This window comes from Leptonotus elevatus, chromosome 1 (assembly GCF_054856555.1).
Source record: "Leptonotus elevatus isolate MCC_2025b chromosome 1, RoL_Lele_1.0, whole genome shotgun sequence".
In the NCBI taxonomy this organism is placed as follows: Eukaryota; Metazoa; Chordata; class Actinopteri; order Syngnathiformes; family Syngnathidae; genus Leptonotus; species Leptonotus elevatus.
The window spans coordinates 24,371,325-24,390,101 of record NC_141239.1 but is presented as its reverse complement, the minus strand read 5'-3'; the positions used below and the strand labels follow the sequence as shown (position 1 = coordinate 24,390,101).

The 18,777-nt window shown below is 40.2% G+C and overlaps 2 protein-coding genes across 8 annotated transcripts in view; both read right to left on the bottom strand.

Annotated features, from left to right (window-relative positions):
* The window catches only part of camsap3 (calmodulin regulated spectrin-associated protein family, member 3), a 35,350-nt gene extending 28,312 nt beyond the window's left edge, over positions 1 to 7,038 (bottom strand). For all 4 annotated transcript variants that reach the window (XM_086086501.1, XM_086086521.1, XM_086086531.1 and 1 more), the window contains exon 1: positions 6,531 to 7,038. In XM_086086501.1, the coding sequence (XP_085942627.1) occupies positions 6,531 to 6,672 (142 nt within the window). In that variant the 5' untranslated portion in view covers positions 6,673 to 7,038. The remainder of the gene's footprint in view (positions 1 to 6,530) is intronic.
* Positions 7,039 to 7,922: 884 nt separating this feature from the next.
* Positions 7,923 to 18,777, bottom strand: part of xab2 (XPA binding protein 2) — a 49,098-nt gene continuing 38,243 nt past the window's right edge. For 3 of the 4 annotated variants that reach the window (XM_086086461.1, XM_086086472.1, XM_086086451.1), the window contains 18 exons: positions 15,381 to 15,529; positions 15,156 to 15,279; positions 14,867 to 15,064; positions 14,658 to 14,792; positions 14,403 to 14,567; positions 13,180 to 13,324; positions 12,953 to 13,104; positions 11,300 to 11,419; positions 11,088 to 11,219; positions 10,690 to 10,821; positions 10,476 to 10,589; positions 10,230 to 10,392; positions 9,959 to 10,149; positions 9,133 to 9,255; positions 8,877 to 9,048; positions 8,646 to 8,772; positions 8,451 to 8,554; positions 7,923 to 8,356 (listed from right to left, as the gene is read on the bottom strand). In XM_086086461.1, the coding sequence (XP_085942587.1) occupies positions 8,295 to 8,356; positions 8,451 to 8,554; positions 8,646 to 8,772; positions 8,877 to 9,048; positions 9,133 to 9,255; positions 9,959 to 10,149; positions 10,230 to 10,392; positions 10,476 to 10,589; positions 10,690 to 10,821; positions 11,088 to 11,219; positions 11,300 to 11,419; positions 12,953 to 13,104; positions 13,180 to 13,324; positions 14,403 to 14,567; positions 14,658 to 14,792; positions 14,867 to 15,064; positions 15,156 to 15,279; positions 15,381 to 15,466 (2,445 nt within the window). In that variant the 5' untranslated portion in view covers positions 15,467 to 15,529 and the 3' untranslated portion in view covers positions 7,923 to 8,294. Of the gene's footprint in view, positions 8,357 to 8,450; positions 8,555 to 8,645; positions 8,773 to 8,876; positions 9,049 to 9,132; positions 9,256 to 9,958; positions 10,150 to 10,229; positions 10,393 to 10,475; positions 10,590 to 10,689; positions 10,822 to 11,087; positions 11,220 to 11,299; positions 11,420 to 12,952; positions 13,105 to 13,179; positions 13,325 to 14,402; positions 14,568 to 14,657; positions 14,793 to 14,866; positions 15,065 to 15,155; positions 15,280 to 15,380; positions 15,530 to 15,840; positions 16,004 to 18,777 lie in introns of those variants that run through there. The other variant, XM_086086442.1, reaches the window with a different exon arrangement.

Genomic DNA, 18,777 nt, shown 5'->3' with positions numbered 1-18,777 from the left:
TCTGGGTCCTCTAGATTACACCTAAGTGTGTAAACAATGGGAGTTGTCGCTGTATAATGTCATGTAATCGTAAGTCACGCAAGTGATCCGCATGGACTATCGCGACAACAAAACACCCAGCTTTGCCATTGAAACAACGACCATGCGCAGCCTCTCTGCGCGTCAACTCGCACTGTGAATAGTCAAGTTGGGAGTCACGTGGCTCGGTGTGTTGTTGTGCTCCAAACTGCAGCGTCCCGTCCACATTACCTCTGGAAACGCTGAGCAAGTCCAACATGAAAAAAAAACTTGCCCAGAAGGCAAAGTAGAATGCAAATGCCACAACGTATTAGGCTGGTGAAAGAAGAGCTGGATAGATGTCATCTGACGCCATGTCACGACATGACAACTCCTGCCGCTCATGCTGCTGGCTTTTCAATTGGGGGAAACAAAAAACAATCGACCAGGCCATTTAAAAATCCAGTGTCCACAGATCTGACCATGCTTGATGCATGTGTCCCTGCGTGCTCATTATTGAGCGACTGAGCTTGCCTGCCGGCTGCCATTGTCACAGATACCAGCGCGCTTGCCTCGCTGCAGTCGACACACGCAAAAGTGACAATCAGGCGGCGGCAGACTCAACTTTAACCGCTGCGGCTCCGCACAATCAGCACCAGCTTGGCTGGCTAGCACGTCAACTACACAAAAGTATTGGGACATCTCGCCATGACATAGAACTGCATGTGAGAATGGACACAAATATGGAGTTAGTTGTGATAGGCTTGGGCTTTCCACAAGCTACCCCCACAAATTTGTAAGCATACAATTGGTACAAAACGCCTTCTGAATAAAGGAACAATGTGTGAAACAGAACCTCCATTTACACATTTTTGATTAAGAGGTGTGCTTATACTGTGTACTGTGGAACATGTGAATAGACTACATACTTTTGATAATATTAATAAATCTGGCTTTAACAAAACTCAGGCTAAACAATGCCTCAAATTATATAATGTGACAGAATTCTCAAATAAGAGGAAAATCCATTATTTATTTTCCATCCAAAACTCATGCAAACGTCCAAATGAAGTATCAGCACATGCATTCCTGCTTGGTGACTAACGCCTTCTCATTATGCCACGTCTGTGTTTCATTTCACTCTTCTATTTTGTTTGAAATGCTTCCGGTTTAGTCCTTCTCCATATTGCACTGTGGCACTCTGACCCACACGTGACATTCCGAGCGGAATGCTGATGAAAACAATGTCCTAAAGCAGGGCACACACATACGGGCAATCCGGACAAATTTGATTATCTTTCCCCCTTGATGCTGTCACCAACAAATCTCTTGAAAATTGATTATCCTATCGAATGTTCCAGTGATTACTAGCATTGACAGAGAGAATGACACAACAGCCAACAGATCAGAACAAGCAAATGTACTAGGGAAGCTGAGGAGCCTTAAATTGTATTAAAAGGCCCCAAGGCACGGGGGCGGCATCCTGTACTGAAGACAACAGTGTGTGATTGCATTACATTTGCGCGAGAGGGGGGTTCACAGACAGCCTGACAGATATATATATATATATATATATATATATATATATATATATATATATATATATATATATATATATGAGATGATGCGTTCCATTATCTTCACCTACAGGAGCGGCTTCAGGTTACACGGCAACATATAAAAAGGCTTCTGTTTGTGAGTAGCATTCTTAAACAGATCAATGATGGAGCGCATTAGCATGACAGCATACACAGCCGTGTACAGTATATACTAAAGGGTTAGAGGGTAAACAAGAGGAACAAGGTAGCATCCTGCTCAGATCCGTGTCCCCCGCTACCTCACCATAGCGACCGCTGGTGAGGGGATGAGTAATCATTCCGACAGGATTTGGAGCAGTTTGATAGTTAGGTAGAGCTGAGATTATATTGCAGGTTAAACAAATGTGGGATTTGAATATTTCTTGCAGTGACAACATCATAAGGTTTGACAATATTCCAAAAATGCTAATGCAATCATCTCAATCTTTATTAAGAACGGTTCAGAACATTAACAGTTCTTCGGAATGTGACCAAGATTGGTGACGCGGTCCTCTTTCTCATCTCCCTGCTACTTTGTATATTTTTCAGCATGTCTAGTTCAGTAATGATGTTTGATTTCTTGAGCACCGCAACTTTCTCTCTGCATTCAAGACATGTCAGGGAGCCCTTGTGCACAGCAAGAAAACATTCCGTCTGCTATTTTTCTTGAAATGGGCTGTTCTTGTCGCCAACCTCCACATCAGGGTTTTAAAGTCATGACTGGGGCTGAGTGACAGCGTATCTTTTCCTTCCACTTTGTGTTACTTCAGAATGACGTTTTGCCGAAAGCTGTCATGAGCCTGAGCTTCGGTAAGTGATTAAAACAAAAATAAACATCACAAAATGCCAAGGACAACAACATGACAAGAAAGGTTGTGGTCGCAAGAACATTAAACTTTGACGTTAGGTAGGGGGCCACAAAACATCATTCGGTGGGCCGCAAATGCCCCCAGGGATACAAGTTTTAGACCCCTGATGTAAGCTAATGGTAAGTACATAATTTAAGGTTCTCAGGTTATACCCAGTAAAAATCTTATTTTACACTGTTGAAGTACACTACAAGGATGAGTATTTTTCTATATACGAATTTTACAGTGATTAACTTGTTCTTACACTTCTATTTAAGAGTGCCTATACAGTTAACAAAGCCCATTTTTGGTATTTACCATCATGAGAAACTGGTTGTAAATCAGGATAAAACAAGCTACAGTACTTTCCCCTTTGGCATGAATCAATAATAATAATAAGCATGTTTCTTGGTAAACGTGTCAGCTTAAGGGCTATGCACATGTCGGCTAGAACAAGTGAATCAAGAGTTTCTGGTCTCGTTCCTGTCTAAACCTGCAAAGTCGTCCTGTGTCATTTATCTGTCACTTCACTTGTCACCAGGCGTCAAGGCGAGAGCCAAAATTCCCTACTCACACATTATCGCAATGGCCTTCACCTTGATGCAAACATAGCTCCGTGTCAGGATAATAAGACACTGCCTGGGTGCTTAGCAGCCAAACCTCGGCCAATGCTGAGACTGCTGAAAACTCACAGGATACTTTGTTAGGTACGCCAATAATCTAATGTCGTCTTCCACAAACCTAGCAGATTCTGGGTCATCCATCCATCCCTCCATTCATTTTCTACAGTGGGTGTCCTAATTAGAGTAATGGATGAGCTGGATGTTATCCCAGCTGATTTGGGGCAAGATGTGCAATAAACCTTGGACTGGTCGCCAGCCAGTCGACAGGACAGATTAACAACAACACCACCAACGGGCAATTTAAAATCTTCTGTGAACCTAACAAACTGTACATGTTTTTAGACACCGAGTACATGTCAAAAACAAAACACAGTACCACGGGGAGAACATGCAAACTCCACACAAGAAGACAGGCGCCGAGACTCCAGCCCTGTGAGGCAGACGTGCTAACAACTATATCACTAGACAGCCCAGTTCCAGCTAATTATAGCAGCACACAACAAAAAAAGAGTTTAGAGCATTATCTTTACTTTACCCGTCTTCCATTATGAAAAACGTCCTCTACCCACACCCTCATGTTACTGGCAGGCATCTTCAAAGGGTGAGTGGTTAACTTGCGTGTCAGTAAGGCATGTTAAAACGTTACTTAAAACTAGGGTTGCAGCTATTGAATTATTTTTAGAATCAATTGTTCAACTGATGACCCCATTGACTAATTGAGTAATCACTAAAAAATGTATCTTGCATTATTAAACAATAAAATGTGCATGTGATTTGTAAGCATTATTATTGTTTACTCTGGGTTGCCATCCTTGCATTCTATGCTGTATCATCTGTGACTGAGTGTGTGTTGCTTAGAAAGGCTGTCTGGTGGGTGACGTGGGCGTCAGCGACTGAAAGTGGAATTGGCTGTTGTGAGCTAAGAGTTTGGGTGGGCTGACCATTAGTTGATTTGGGTATCACTCATGGCCATCGTGAATGTATGTTTATGCATGATTTTATTAACATTTGTTCAATGAAGCGATCGAGTTATCTTCTGTTTGTAAGTGTATAAGTGTGAAAATATTGCAAACCTTGGACATTCTCTGTCTTTTACGTATTATTTCTTCCTGATTAACATTTTTCTGCACGGAGTGGTGTATGCGTCTCCAGTAACATTAGTAACATGTGGAAATATAATCCCTGCGACACTTCAGGGCTGAGATTTTGCTTTGTTTCTTTGTAATCAAATGATTCCAGTTACTTGTTATTTGTTGCAGCATTTATGATGACAAAAATTTTACTTTGGACCTAACTATTTTCAATATTTTCTATTTATTTTGAAACAAGAACTTTGTTTGAACTCAATCAACCTTGAGTTTGGATGTTCCACTGTAATCAAATTTAAATGAAATAGCGTGCACTATTTAAAGATGTACCTCCCAGCATTAAAGACACATTGTTGTGGGACACAGACAAAGAGCAATTACGAGATTATTATGGAGGTCGATGTGTAATGCACGTGGGTGGATCAAACAGCGTCTGTGGGGAACACCCACTTTAAGTGCTGTCAGGTCCAACAACAAGGATCTGCGGGCAACGGTATTATCACGGTCCTCTCCTAAGGATGTCTCTTATAAGTTTTGATTTGGTCGAGCAAGGCACCAGACACCGCCAGCCCCATCTCATCATGCTGTTGTGTTTTCCTCACTCAGAATAGAATGGATGTAGCAGAAGTTGACTCAAGAAAGACAAACTACAACGGGAGCCAATATTTTTAGTGAGCATGAGCATAACCCTGTACGCTGGATGACTGGGAAGTGACTTTGACCCAGGGGGCGTGATTAGGAAGGGAGTGAGGCGGGGAGTGAGGGTGTAAGGGCAAACAGAGTAGCTACAGCCAGGAGATCCAGACCCTGGAATTGTGTAAGCAAGCCATGTTTTGTAGATAACATGCTACAGTACTCGCACCCTCTCAAGCCGCTGTTCGCGATCTGAATTAAGAGAAAAATATTCCATCTTTTTAACTGAAATGTTATAGATACGTGTGGCATGGTCTAAGGAAGAAGTAATTGTGCTTTCATGCATTTTTCCCCGTTGTTTATATTTGAGAAAAGGGCATTCTGCAACTTTCCCCCCCTAATTTGTTGCATACAGTAAGCGGCAAAGCGCTTATCCATTTAAGATTGTTGAGACTTGTTTTCTCACATTGTCCAGTTTATTACATTCCATTATAATGAATTCACAATTTACGACATATTATGAAACTCAACATAGCATGTTTTGGAGTGAAACCCTGGGGCCATGCAATTATAACAGTGACTGTGTATACCCTTGCTGAGCCACTGCAATGATTATTTTGATGATGAAGTGCAAGACTTCAAGTGTCACAGGGCCTGTCAAGCCATGACAGGCAGCGACAGTTTCTTAATTTTGTACTTAAAATAAATGTGCGTGAATTGGTGCAGATAGTGCAGTTAACTACATCCCATAGCATTGAATAAAGGTTTACAATTTAGGACCAGAAAACGACTATTTATAATACCTAACGGTATTTTTAATAAATGAGCGCTTTCTTGCATGATAACCTGGAGTCCTACTATTATATGTATTATGTAATAGTATGTATGTTCCCCTGCTGAGCCACTGTTATGATTATTTATATGATGAACTGTAATGATCAGCTGTTACAGTGGCCAATATATTCTTCAGCCTTGTTTTAGAGTATTTTGCCCAGTTTGCTACTTCCCATAGCATTTAATCAGCAGCTTGGGGGTAAAAACGTTTGAGTGAAACTGTGGAGTCATGCAACCAGCAATTGTGTCCCCTTACTGAGCTGCTATCATCCCTGAGAGACGGGAACATATTACTTAATTTAGTAAAAGGTTTCCAAATTGGTGCTAAACCATATTTAGAATAATTCAGCCTTATTCTATGACTATTTTGTGCAATTCACTACTGTCCAGAGCTGTGAACTTGATGTTTACAGGTTTAGAAATGGTAACAGACTCTATTGTGACACTTAACATGGTATTTTTCATATGGGTGTGTTTATAGCGTGAAACCCTGAAGTCATGCAATTATATAGTAACTGTGTTCCCCTGCTGATTACTTTAATGATGAACTGCAAGAGTCAAGTATTGCAGGGCCTGTCATCCCTGGGAGGCAGCACATTATCCACGCCCAATGTGGCATGTCAAAAGGATTTCACACTATTTAAAATAATGATTCTGATGGATTGAAAGGTACAAGCGACTAAAGAATGGGCAGGGTGGGTTGTTTCCGACACAAATACGCCTTCCCCCTCGTAAAGGTAAGCAGCTATTGAATGAGAACAAACGTGTCCCGTCAATACCCACAGAGTCTTTGTGCTCAAAAACCGCTGAGTGGGACATTAAAACGTTTCTCGGCACGCTAGAAAACCACATTAAAAACACGCAGCGCGGTCATGATGGCGTTAAAGCTACAAGCAGACAGACAATGCTTGCCGGGGCCTGTGAACCTACCTGCACTGCCGTAGGACTTCGCCAACAACCAGGCGACACTTGAGCATATTTTTGCTTTAGTGCAGTCGTATAAATCCAATGGCTTGATATTCGGGACTACAAAAGTCTTCTTCCCGGAGTCCACCATGACGGGGTTATTCATAAAAAATACAATGCTACCAGCAAAAAATAAAGAAAGAAAAAAAGGCCTCTAAAAGCGCGTAGAAAAGATCTAAACAAGCATTGCCACTCTAGTCCCCAATGACGGCTGGGAATACGGATGTGGCTGAGGGATTAAATCGGGGAAATATCCAACCCGGAGCAGTTTCCGAACCCTCTAACGTTCTCCTCGTCGCGGTGAAAAGGGCTCCAATCCTTCCAGGAACGCTCCTCACGACCTAAGCGATGGGCCAAAGCGCCGGGAAGCGAGGTTAAAGCGGACAAGTCCCGCAGTTTGTCCCCTTGTTCAACCGCATAGCTCTCCGTGTGTGTTGGTAGAGTAGGTTCACCGCCGAGCCCCGCCGCCGATGACGGATTACCAGGTGAACGTCGGCGACGTCACTCAACCGAAGAACCAATAGAAATGGAGATCGCGGGAACCGGAGGCGGGATTTCCTGGTTGTGAACGTCGACCCTGATTTACAGGTGTTGTCGTTTCACTGCGGGGCCCAATGACATAAAGTAGAAGTATGACTATAATATTTTGGGTAAATTTACGCCTTTTGTTCTTGAACAATAGGGCTTGATTTTTGTAAGATCTTTTGTTTAATTAAAAAAATATATACAGCATATTCTCGCAGGGATATATTCATGTAATTGTAAGTACTAGTCATATCAGTGCTTTTAATTGGCCCAAAACATAGGCAGGGAGGAGTAAATGTCTTCATGTCGATTTTCAAATATTTATTTTTAATGGTCATTTATTGTCTAAAACTCCAAAGTTCCGGGGACCCAAGTTTAGAAACCTCAAATTTATGGCTGCCCAACACATTGTAAAGTCATGTAACTGAAATTCACCCATTAAAAAATTGGGAGTTTCTTTGCAGTTGTTCTGAAGCCTTGTTTCCACTTTGCAGTAGCACCATCCGCACAAAGCAAATGCCAAGGGTGCCTCATCACATGATGTTGCTCAGCTTTCATCCCACTGCAGTAACTTTCTAAGCGGATTACCTTTCAACTATGTTAATCTAATTGTGAAAATATTTCTCTACTTGTTGGTACTTTTGGAAAAATACAAAGTCCATCCCACATGAAATGTTAACCTAAGGAATGTAACAATCATGTATTAATTTGTTTTTGTTTTTTTAAGTTACACAAATTTAATAAATTCAAGGAAATATTAGAATGTCCAGCACTGAAAACCAGTACAATGTAAATGGTTAACCTCGTTACATTAATGTTGCCAACATGCAATGCTTTGTATGACCAGTCTTTATTGTTTTACCTCTTCAGGACATTATGCAAAAATATAAGTACAAATTTCCTTTATTTGATTATGGCTAGACTTTTTAAACAACAACAAAATATGGATGAAATAATTCCCATTTACTCAAACATAACAATTCACCTGCCTGCTCAATTACTCTACCACAAACTTGAGAAAGCCTGACCCACTGTGGTCATTACTAAGAAGTGCATGATTCTATCTCCAGGCAAAACATGGAGGGAGGAAGCCATGCTGTCATCACACAACTGAGGAATGAATGCAACAATTTACACAAATTTACATTTTATGATATGATAAAACGGTTACAAAAGTCAGTGAGTGTTCTTGAGAAGATTTGCTCAATCATCTTTCAGGCCTCCATAGACAGCAGTGGGAACGCTCTTCTGTTCCAGCTGCACCTCTGTAAGAGGGGAAGACAAGGTGGGGAACGATAAGCATGCTTGGATGAAAGTAAGTTTAAAACAACAACATTTGAAGCCTGTCGTGTCACTCACCCTCCGGCCCCTGCCCATCGTCCTCATCCACGTCATCAATGTCAATCTCATCGGGATTGGCTTGTTTGGCCAGCTCGGCCAACTCGCTGCGAGATGTGTCACTCCTGCACATGCAGAAAATAAGTTCATTTTGTGTACACTTCAATATGTGTTAAAATGTGTATATTTGTAATCGGCATACAAAAAAAGACAGACCTAATAAAGAGAATCTTTTCTTTTGGCTTGGGTTTATCCTGCTCTGCCTCTGCTGCAAGCTGTTGCGCTTTCTGCTCCAACATCTTCATGTCGTCGATTCCCAACTGGCCTGGGGCAAGATCTGACACTGGACACACACACAAAAAGTGGTTTCAATTAATGATCAATTACTAATTCAGCGCATTCTCGTATCCACCCAAGGCGGACAAGAACCAGAAGCAGTCATGTTACCGGTGCCTGTGGAGCTCGTTGTGGCCTTCATCATCTGAGATGACATGAAGTTGACCTGAGTGTTGTATGTGGCCTGGACGCTGCGCTTGATTCGCAGCATCTCTCTAATGGTGTCCTCATTTCCGTGGCGGATCTCAAATTCCTTCCACGTTTGCCAGAAAACAGCTGTGACCTGAGGGAGGGAAAATAAGAAAATTAATACATGTGAAAATCCTTGGTGAAAATGGGACACTCGGCAGTAGGAAGTTGCACCTACCCTGGGATCGCAGATCTGAGAGCAGTAAGAATAGATGGCTCTGGCCCGATCAATTTCACCCAGTTTGCTCTCCATATCAGCGAATCGTAAACACATGTCCCTGGAATGCTCATCAGGGAGCACCTGAAGAAATAAGGGGGGGAAATGTAGCCACTTAAAGAAAGTACAATAACATTATACTTATTAAGGAGGATGCACCGACCGATATTGCATGTCTGTCGGTATTGGAATCATAAAAAAATTCCCAAAGGGTTGATAAACTCCGCTCAAACATCGGGCATCAACTGGCAAAAGAGTTTTGTGTGTTTCATTGATGGTCCGGAATACAGTAGTTGATTAATACAGCAGGTGTTCACATTCTCTCCGTGCACGCTTTTGTGTGACAAAAGTTTTCGTCAATTTTTATGAGCCGAGACCGTAATCTGTGTATCAGTTTTGTTGTGAAAATGAATGCTGGCTGGCAGTTCAGCGCAGCCACAAGTATGTCAACATTTATTTACTTAAACTTAAAATGGTAAAATGTTTCTTAATGTACCATATATATATATATATTATTTGATAGCCTAGCAGAATTGTGAGGAATGCAGAAATAGAGCCCCCTAGTGTTCAGACTCAGACACCAGATGAGTGAAATATGCAATTGGATGTTAAAATGAAACATTTTCCTCACAATTACAAGACATAAAGGAGTTGTAAAATATCGTAATCAGAATCAGTGAGAACTGAAATCTAAGTATTCATTCTACTTCTGAAAAAAGATGTACCAGTGCATGCATGCCTGGGAGTCATGACAGTTGGTGAGAGTCAAAACAACAGCTAAAAGTACCTCAATAGACTTCTGGTAGATGGCCCTGGTGTACGTGACACCATATATTTCAGCGGCTCTCTTGATGTAGATATTGAACATTTGATGTCTCTCCTCGTTTTCTACCGCCTGCGTTGCTCTTTCATAAACAGCCATGGCGTGACGTGCCAGTCCGTACTCCTCCTCCAGCTTGGCGTACAGCAGATAGATGGCTGGAACGACGTGCAGGGTGTGAATCATGTTAGATCTAACAATGTGGATGATAAGTGCTGATTTTCAAAAAGCTACTCACTCTTGGCAAATTTAGCGGGGCAGCCATCGATAGCTTGCTCAAATAGATCCCTAGCTCGCTCCAGCTTTTTGCCCCCGTATCGGTCAATGAACTTGGTGAGGTAAGTGTTCCAGATGTCATAAACATTTGGCCACTTGAAGAGAGCGATGCCACGCTCATACGCCTGGGCAATGCATTCAACAGGGACCATTAGTATATTGTTTAGTCAACAAAATGTATACAACATATACATTGCCATGTTATTACTTTGAAGCTCTCCTCAAAGTATTTGTGCTCTTCAAGGAACATGGCGTAGTTGATGACGATCTGCGGCGTGGCGATGCGTAAGTCAATAATGCGGTCATACACTGCTTTTGTAGACTGGAGGGAGAGAAGAATAAGGATACATGTTTACAGTTCACGCAAACACAGAACTCGTGGCAATTTACTGGATGCATTAATGAACAAGCAAGATACATACCTGAAATGTGCCGAGACTCTCTTCCAAGTCTGCCAACATGGACCAAACCTTCAAAGACTTGTAGACTCTGTTTTGGACTGGCTCAGAGGCATCAAAGTACTCAGCCTTCTTGGATGGGATGGCTGTGGCTTTCTTAAGTCATCAAATAAATTCATATTGACTACATAATATACAGAGGTGTGTGTGTGTGTGTGTGTGTGTGTATATATATATATATATATATATATATATATATATATATATATACACAATTAAAAAAAAGAACATCTGTAATGTGACGAGGCTGCAGTAGATAAACTACAACATACTACTGGGGGTCGGGGAACACTGTGTTATTGACTTGCTGTGACCTTAAATATTTGACTTCTATGACCCAGAAATAAAAAGGCATGTCTCACCCTCAGTATCCTCAGTGCCTGCTCATAGTTTTCATGCCGGAGTTCCATCTCTCCATATTCGCACCACACTGTAGCCAGGTCATCAACCTGCTTGTAGTTCACTTTGGTGGCCTTCTCAAAGATGGTCCTAGCCTAAACGACACGAAGCTTTCAAAGTATTGATTGCTCCTGCAGCTTGTCCATTGAGCATCATTTAGGCTGTGTGTACTTACATCATCCAGCTGCTCATTTTCTTCATAAAATTTAGCAAAGGTGACCCAGAGCGTGTGAGGCTTCCCCGTAGCTTTTATGGGATCAACAGTCTGCACTGCCTCTGTGTATGTGTTGATGATCTGTAGAGTGGAGGGAAGGTACTTAATGCATTAGACACAATGTTAAGTTTTAGGATACAGTGGTACCCCGACTTAACAAGACTAGTTCGTTCCATGACCAATTTACTCATATTAAATCAATTTTCCTTGTTTAAATGACTTGAAATGTCATTCATCCTTTTGAAGAACAATAGCACTTATTGAATGTAAAGAAATGACCTGGTTTTATGAAGTGTAATTACATGTCAAAATTAACTGATTAATCGACAACTAAACGCTTATGAAATTGACAACTATTTAAATAATTAAGTAATCATTCAGAGCCATCATTTAATTTAAAATTGTCCAAATACCCTGATTTCAATCTCTAAACAAAAAGTATATATATATATATTTTTTTTTTTTAAGTACTACATGAAAATAGATGGATTATCTTTTGTGTTTAATAAAAATGAGACATTTGAAGTTATCTGCTTTTGCATTGGAAAACAATGACCAAACCAGTAACTGAATCAGCTTCAAAAAGGTTGACGAGTACTTCAATTATTTGCGGCAGGGTTCGGTCCCTACCACTTGAGAATCGCCAGGGTTAACTGTATCTGTGTGTTGGCTTGTGCCTTGAAGGGGGCATTGAGTAGAGATGGGACGTTTGACACTGAGACTCCGGAGCATGTGTCAGCCGAGTGAGACAGACTGCTCGAAACAATGTATCAAAAGCCCCGATCAAACGTCCGTGATCACGTGCTGATGACGTATGCGGCTTTATGCGCGCTAATGAGATACCGGAAATTACGTAACTGATTCAAACCTTTTGGCGTGGTGTCAGCTGAAGCCGAACACAATAGAGCAAATATTGTTCTTGAATAAGAACTTGTAAAACAAAAAAATATAAAAAGTTGCGCACAAGCACAATTTCCTCATGTAGATATTTGCTTCACTTTATGTTCACCTGGAAAAGTTAGTTATTCGGTATGTTTCCAACAAAAGTACTCCCACAATGATGCATTTAAAGTTTCCAATTATGCATTATTTTTAAATCGTGTGTAGAAGATACAGGCTTGACCCAAGTATTTTCCACCGAGTTGCTATAAGCGCTTCTCCAAGACCCTCAGTCACATCTTCCAAAGACTGATGTTGAAATACTTGTCATCTGGCTTCACAGCGCACTTGTGTCATATCCAAATCATGTTTATAAAAATCGAATGAGTAACAGGACATCACATTGAACCATAGTACTGGTACAGTGTCAAAATATTGCAACACTTCCATGTGTACCTGATGATCATTAGACAGACACAAATGTAAGACTGAATGTACTGGTGTTATGTTGGAATATAAATCAATCAGGCGAATCACTTTGAATATTATAGCTGCTATGACTCCAGCTGACCACCAGATGTCACCGGTACGATCTATCTTATGGGGCTTTGAAACTTCGACTCTTTTTCCAAATCAATCAGCCGAAAGACTCAAAAGCTTCACAAGGCTTCATTGTCCCATCTCTAGCATTGCAAGTGTTTTTATTTTGTATTTGTCGAAAAGCCAAAAACTCACCTGTCGTGGAATGCCCTCGTACAATTTCACACGTTTGTGCCACTCATGGACATTGTGGGGGTTCTGGCGCAACAGTACACTGTTCAGAAGAAGAGGTCGCCGTGTTATCAGCTCCTCAAAGCGGGCGAGGCGAAGTTCCATGTCGATGTCATCTTGGGGAGTGAAGGACAAGGTGAATAAACAAATGTGACAGATGAGCAGGATGTTGTCCACTTGACCACACGAACCCTCTTTGTCCTTGCCCATCTCAGAGGTGGTCTCCATCTTGGCTGCGATCATGCTCTCCTCAAACTGAGCGTAACTGTCAAAGACTTGTGTAAAATCCCTGACGGTTACCACTGTAAGAACGGCCTCCTCATACACATCACGGGCCTACAAGACAAATAACAGACAAGCTCTAACCTCCAATGTATTTCCTGCATTTGTTCATATCCTTACTCTACTGCAGGCAGTAACAATCATCTACACGTATTGGGGCGTTTGCAGGGGGATGTTGTCATTTGTCTTTTTCAAAAACCAAATTCTCACTTTCCTTTAAAATTTGCATAAATGTCGGCTTTAACCCATCCGGGAGCACGTGACTGCGCTTCCCCCTTTAAAACCGGGAGAGCAGATATGTTATTTGGTTTTGCTTTGCCCAATTCCTGGTTTCTTAGCAGATTAAATGAATCAGAATATGCACGAGAGGGTAATGTGGGCCTTGTAGCATGTCCTGGAATTTTATTCGAGCGTTTATGGTTGATGCAGATTCGCGGGAGTTATGAAAGAAATGACGCGATTGACGGCGGCGCGAGAGGAATTCAAATCAGTGTAAGGAGTAGACAGTGACATATTCTTAAGAAATATGTTTGTAGACAATGAGGATGTTGAAAATTTTGACTGCTTTGTAACGGAATGGATAAGGAATAATTACCACACGATCCCTCGAGGTTATCACAACTGCGCTCCGGTGTTAAAGGTAAATATATTTGGAGTTATAAAAAACCCACAGATGCGACATTTGTTTGTCGTTTTATAAAAAAAAAATGTATTGATAGTTTATAATAATAAACTTAGGTTTGTGTGGACACCACAGGTGTAAGCTCTGAAATGTCTTGGGAATTATTTTTCTATCTGCTTCAGGAGCTATCAATTATTTTTAATATTGTTGAATTTCCAGGAAAACTTCAGGTTTTTGGGGTTGACACAAAAGTCACCCTTGGGTTTTAGAGGCATGATTTGCCAGGCGCTTTAGGCCTTAATGGGTTAAAGATGCCACTTCTGTGGGTATTGTGTTTTGCAGTAATGACTTTTACAGTGGCAACTGCCTGTTTCTTGTTGCCTGTTCCCCCATGACAGCGGTTAGTTTATTCAAAAAGTATCACTTAGAGTGGAGGCCATTTTTGAGGAAATATGTAGTAGTATAGAATATCCAAAGTTGTGCACTTTGGACAGTTCTTTGTTTACAAACCTTTTCAAAGAGGCCACTCCTGATATAATAATCTGCTAAGGAGCACCAAAGTTTGCCGAGCTGATCCGTAAAACGAGTGAGCCCACCCCGGATGATGGCACCAACATTTAAAGAAGTCACCTTGTCGGGGTTCTGCGAAATCAGGTCGCATAACTCGTGCCACAACTGTATCAAGAAATATATATAAATATAATGATTACAAATTTGTCATGCTGGGGTCAAATATAAATTCTCAGGGAATGGGGAAACCCTTACCTGGTAGTTAGATTTGCCTTCTTTGGACACAAAGCTTTCATCATTGACAACAGCCGCTAGACGTACAGCAGCTTCATCCAAGCGGCCAACAGACTTTAAGTACTCAATATAATCCTCTGCATTCTCTGGAGAAAGCTGCAAAAACATAATTTGCTTTAATTTTTCAACAATAACCGCAACAGCTATTGCCAATTCTTGCTCGTCAGTACCTTGAGGTATCTGCGGTAGACTCGTATGGCCGTCTCAGGCAGGGGCAAACTTCGAACAAAGCGAAGATAGAGAGGCCATATGCGTGGATGCTGAGTAACAGGAAGGGCTCGGAGCGCACGGTCAAATGATCGCCGACTCCTTGTGATCTTACACTGCAATACCAGGAATTGGCAATAATCGATCCATATCCTGGGCATCTGGCGTCAAGCAGATGGATGCACAATGTCAATAAACAACTTCATTAAACATCAAATTAATGAGTATTTGTCTCCTTAATGTAGTTATCACCTTGTGCATGAACACCAGTGCTCTTTCATGGCAGTTATTTATTTCTTCATACACTGGTTCGTTTATACATTTCCCTTTGACTTGTTTCCTCCTCTCCCTCAGGTAATTGTACCATAGTTTATAACTGTGGGAAAGCATAGTTATTTATTTTTTAAATGTTACTACATCCTTCGATTTTTGACTTAAACATATGCAATACTGTACAGCTCTGAAGAACACATTTACCTCCCAGGTAGCTCTTTCAGAGCCCGTTCATAGATCATATTGAGGATGGATTTGGGCGCATTTTGTTTGAACTCGATGTAACGCATCCAACACTTGACTGAATATGGATTTCTGATAATCTCCTCCTCATACGGCAGATCATCGTCCTCCTAATACAGCAAGAAATAAAATCACACTTGACGAATCTCAATAACCGTAAAACCACAAAGATTATTTTCATACATTGGCACGTACAATTTCTTGATGAGCTAAATTGTACACAACATAATAGAATAACAAAATATATTCAACATTCAAACTGCGGTCACGCAACAAAGTTCCAAACAATAACAAGTTATCCTTTCTCAGTGTCATCCACACATCGAAAACCTAGCACTCCAGCTAGCGTTAGCCTTAGCTCTTAGCAAGCCACGAGTTTTTCGTATATTTAGTTAAATAGCGTATTTAAATGAAAACTTACAAATATAACATCCTCTTTTCCATTTACCGACGGCATCTCTACCACGGTAATTTGCGGCCTCAATGTAAATAGTACTGTTAGCTTTGGCTAAGGCTAGCTAGCTGACTTTCCCAAGCGTGTGAGATTTTTCAGACGGAGACGCGCTGCGGTCACGTGTTTCCCTGTGAGCCAATGACAAGTGAATTTGGCGCAGCCGTAAAGTCTTCCCATCTGTCGTAACACGTTAAATTGCTTCCCCAAATGTCTCAAATCAGACACAAATTCGCCATTTATCGTAGCTGTTTATCAGAATTGTATTGAGTTAAAAGTATTCTTAATGGTATTCAGCCACTTCTCCCATTAGATTAGATAGACCAATGGTCAGTCTTTCGTGCTACTTCCGCATTTGGCACAAGCAATGAAGCAAATCCTATGGATTAACGTAACCGCTGCGTGCTCGTCGTATGTTTTAAAATCCAGTACGAGAATAAACGGTACGGATATTGGGCGAATGAATGGTTTTGGTTTAAGATTATTGAACTTTCATTTAAATTGTTCATTTTATAAATACCTACAGGCTACAACGCATAATATAATATAATATAATATAATATAATATAATATAATATAATATAATATAATATAATATAATATAATATAATATAATATCTAAATACTGTCTGATGCTGTTAAACTTCCCTACATACATTCATCCTTTTAATATTTTATTCTTTCTGTCTAACAAAAAAAAGTTAAGCATGCAATTAAGTAACATTTAGTTTTAGATCAGAGAATGAACTTGGTCATAACCGCACATACTTTTATTTAGATGGTGACTGAGTAATGAGTGATTTAAAGTATTTTGGCCGAGGAGTACGATCCAATAATCAATCAGCATTAATATAATACTTAAAAAGGAAGGGAAACTGACCTTGTGTTAACTATAAATCAAACTCTGAGGCCAAATTGCTTCGGGTCAGATGTTAAATGTCATCTGATGACAGTCACCTCTAACTGGTAAAATCCATAGAATATTATTGCTGGCAATATTCTAGAAGGAATTCATGTTTACAATAATTGACAACAAGAAACAGAAATAAATGGATGTCAGAAGTTTCCACAAATAGATAGGAGGCGGCACACCCTAACCCACTTGTTCATATATGTCAACCTTTGGTATTAGCCCTCAGCATATATGTAATCCAATACGCATATACAAGTATGAAGAGTATCACTATCTGCAGTATATGTATAGGACATCCTTTTTTCCTCTGAATATAAATCATCTGGGGGGTTTTCCTACTTGTCATTTGTCACAATTAATAGATGCAGAATAATGACTCTTTATGGGACACATTCTCTTCAGGGAACAATGTTGACACTAAACCACACCCTTCAATTGATTCATCTGCAAAATAAATGTGATCCAAAACAAGAGATGTTTCAAAGTTCACCTTTTTTGGACCAAACCTTAAACTGCAACAGCAAAAATGTTATTAAATTAATACGTACCTTTCTGATAATAATGCAATCGGAGTTGAGGGTAAGTACTTTTAATACGGATTTGTTTCGAATCTGTTTGACTGTGCTCGTGCACTTAAAGTTATGCATGTCATAGAAAACTGGCTGCTCCTTGTCACATAGGCTAGCCTTACTACTACAAATCTAGAAATAAAACATAGCTTTCTATGCCTCCACTGTACTTGACAACAAAACTCCCCCTTTTGAAACCATTGATAATGTAGGTGTTAAATCATGACAAAAATAACCGTAGTTGTTCGGGCTTAATCGTATTGGAAAATCCTATTAATATAGTGTAGTAGCCTACAATGTTTTCAGAGTAATATTTCAAAAATAATTAGTTCAATAAACATTACAAGAGCTGGCTTCACAGTACATTGTAGGCATCTTGTCAATTCATAATCTTGGTCCATAGCTTGACTGTTAGAGGGTGGAAAGCTAAGCCATTTTGTATGTCAAAATGATACTCCTAAATCATGGAGCAGATGGCCTGCGGACATGGCATTTTAATCAAAGATGTTTTTGTTCATAAGCCAATATTCTGTTGATTTAAGCTCTATTTTTACATGTGTAACAATCATACTTGTCTAAGATCTGTAGACAGGTGGAAATCCGATTTGGAGCCTACAGCGTATTAAAGTCACAGTCATATAGTTTTACAAGGACAGTGACTTTCCATCTCAACGTCATCCTTAGAATCAAATGTATTCCAAGGATGAAGATCTATGACACCTGAGTGGGACTTAATATAGGTCTGGTTGACAAATGTTCCACCATTCCTTCTAAGGGATGGTGTCATAAGCATTTGAACTTCATGTCTTCTTATTTGGTTTTATTAGAGGCGGATAAGTTGTACAAGTGTTCTGCAACTATACACCAAAACCAGTTGGGTTCAAAATTGTTGGCCACCTATGCAAGATGTAAAGGCAGCTCAAATTGTAAATACGTGAGATGAATATTTTGCAAGTAAGCCAAATTCTAAATCTGTTCCAGTATTTATTGAAACAAAGTAGGGGTTTAAAGAGTGGTTGATTGATTTATAGTCATCACCGTCATCTATTTAAAGTCATTATTCAGACATTGCTGTCATACCTAACATTTTATTGGCTTAGGTCAAGCATTTCTATCTAGATAATTACTAGTATTACATATCATATCACTTCCAAACCAAATTATAATGTTACAATAATTGTTTTTTTCCATTTAGAGACACAAGAAAATGCCCCTATAAAATGTTTAATGTATTATTTCAATGGTTCGAATCATTGTCAAGCACTGTAACTTAACACCAGTGGCATTTGCATCTCAAAAAGGATGAAGATTTTTAGATGCTCAACAAAAGATAATCATTCTTTTAATTTTGAATGTGTTACCACTATTTTTCTCTCTGCTTTACTGCAGACATGAATGGTTTACAGTTTCATCCTCAGACACAAA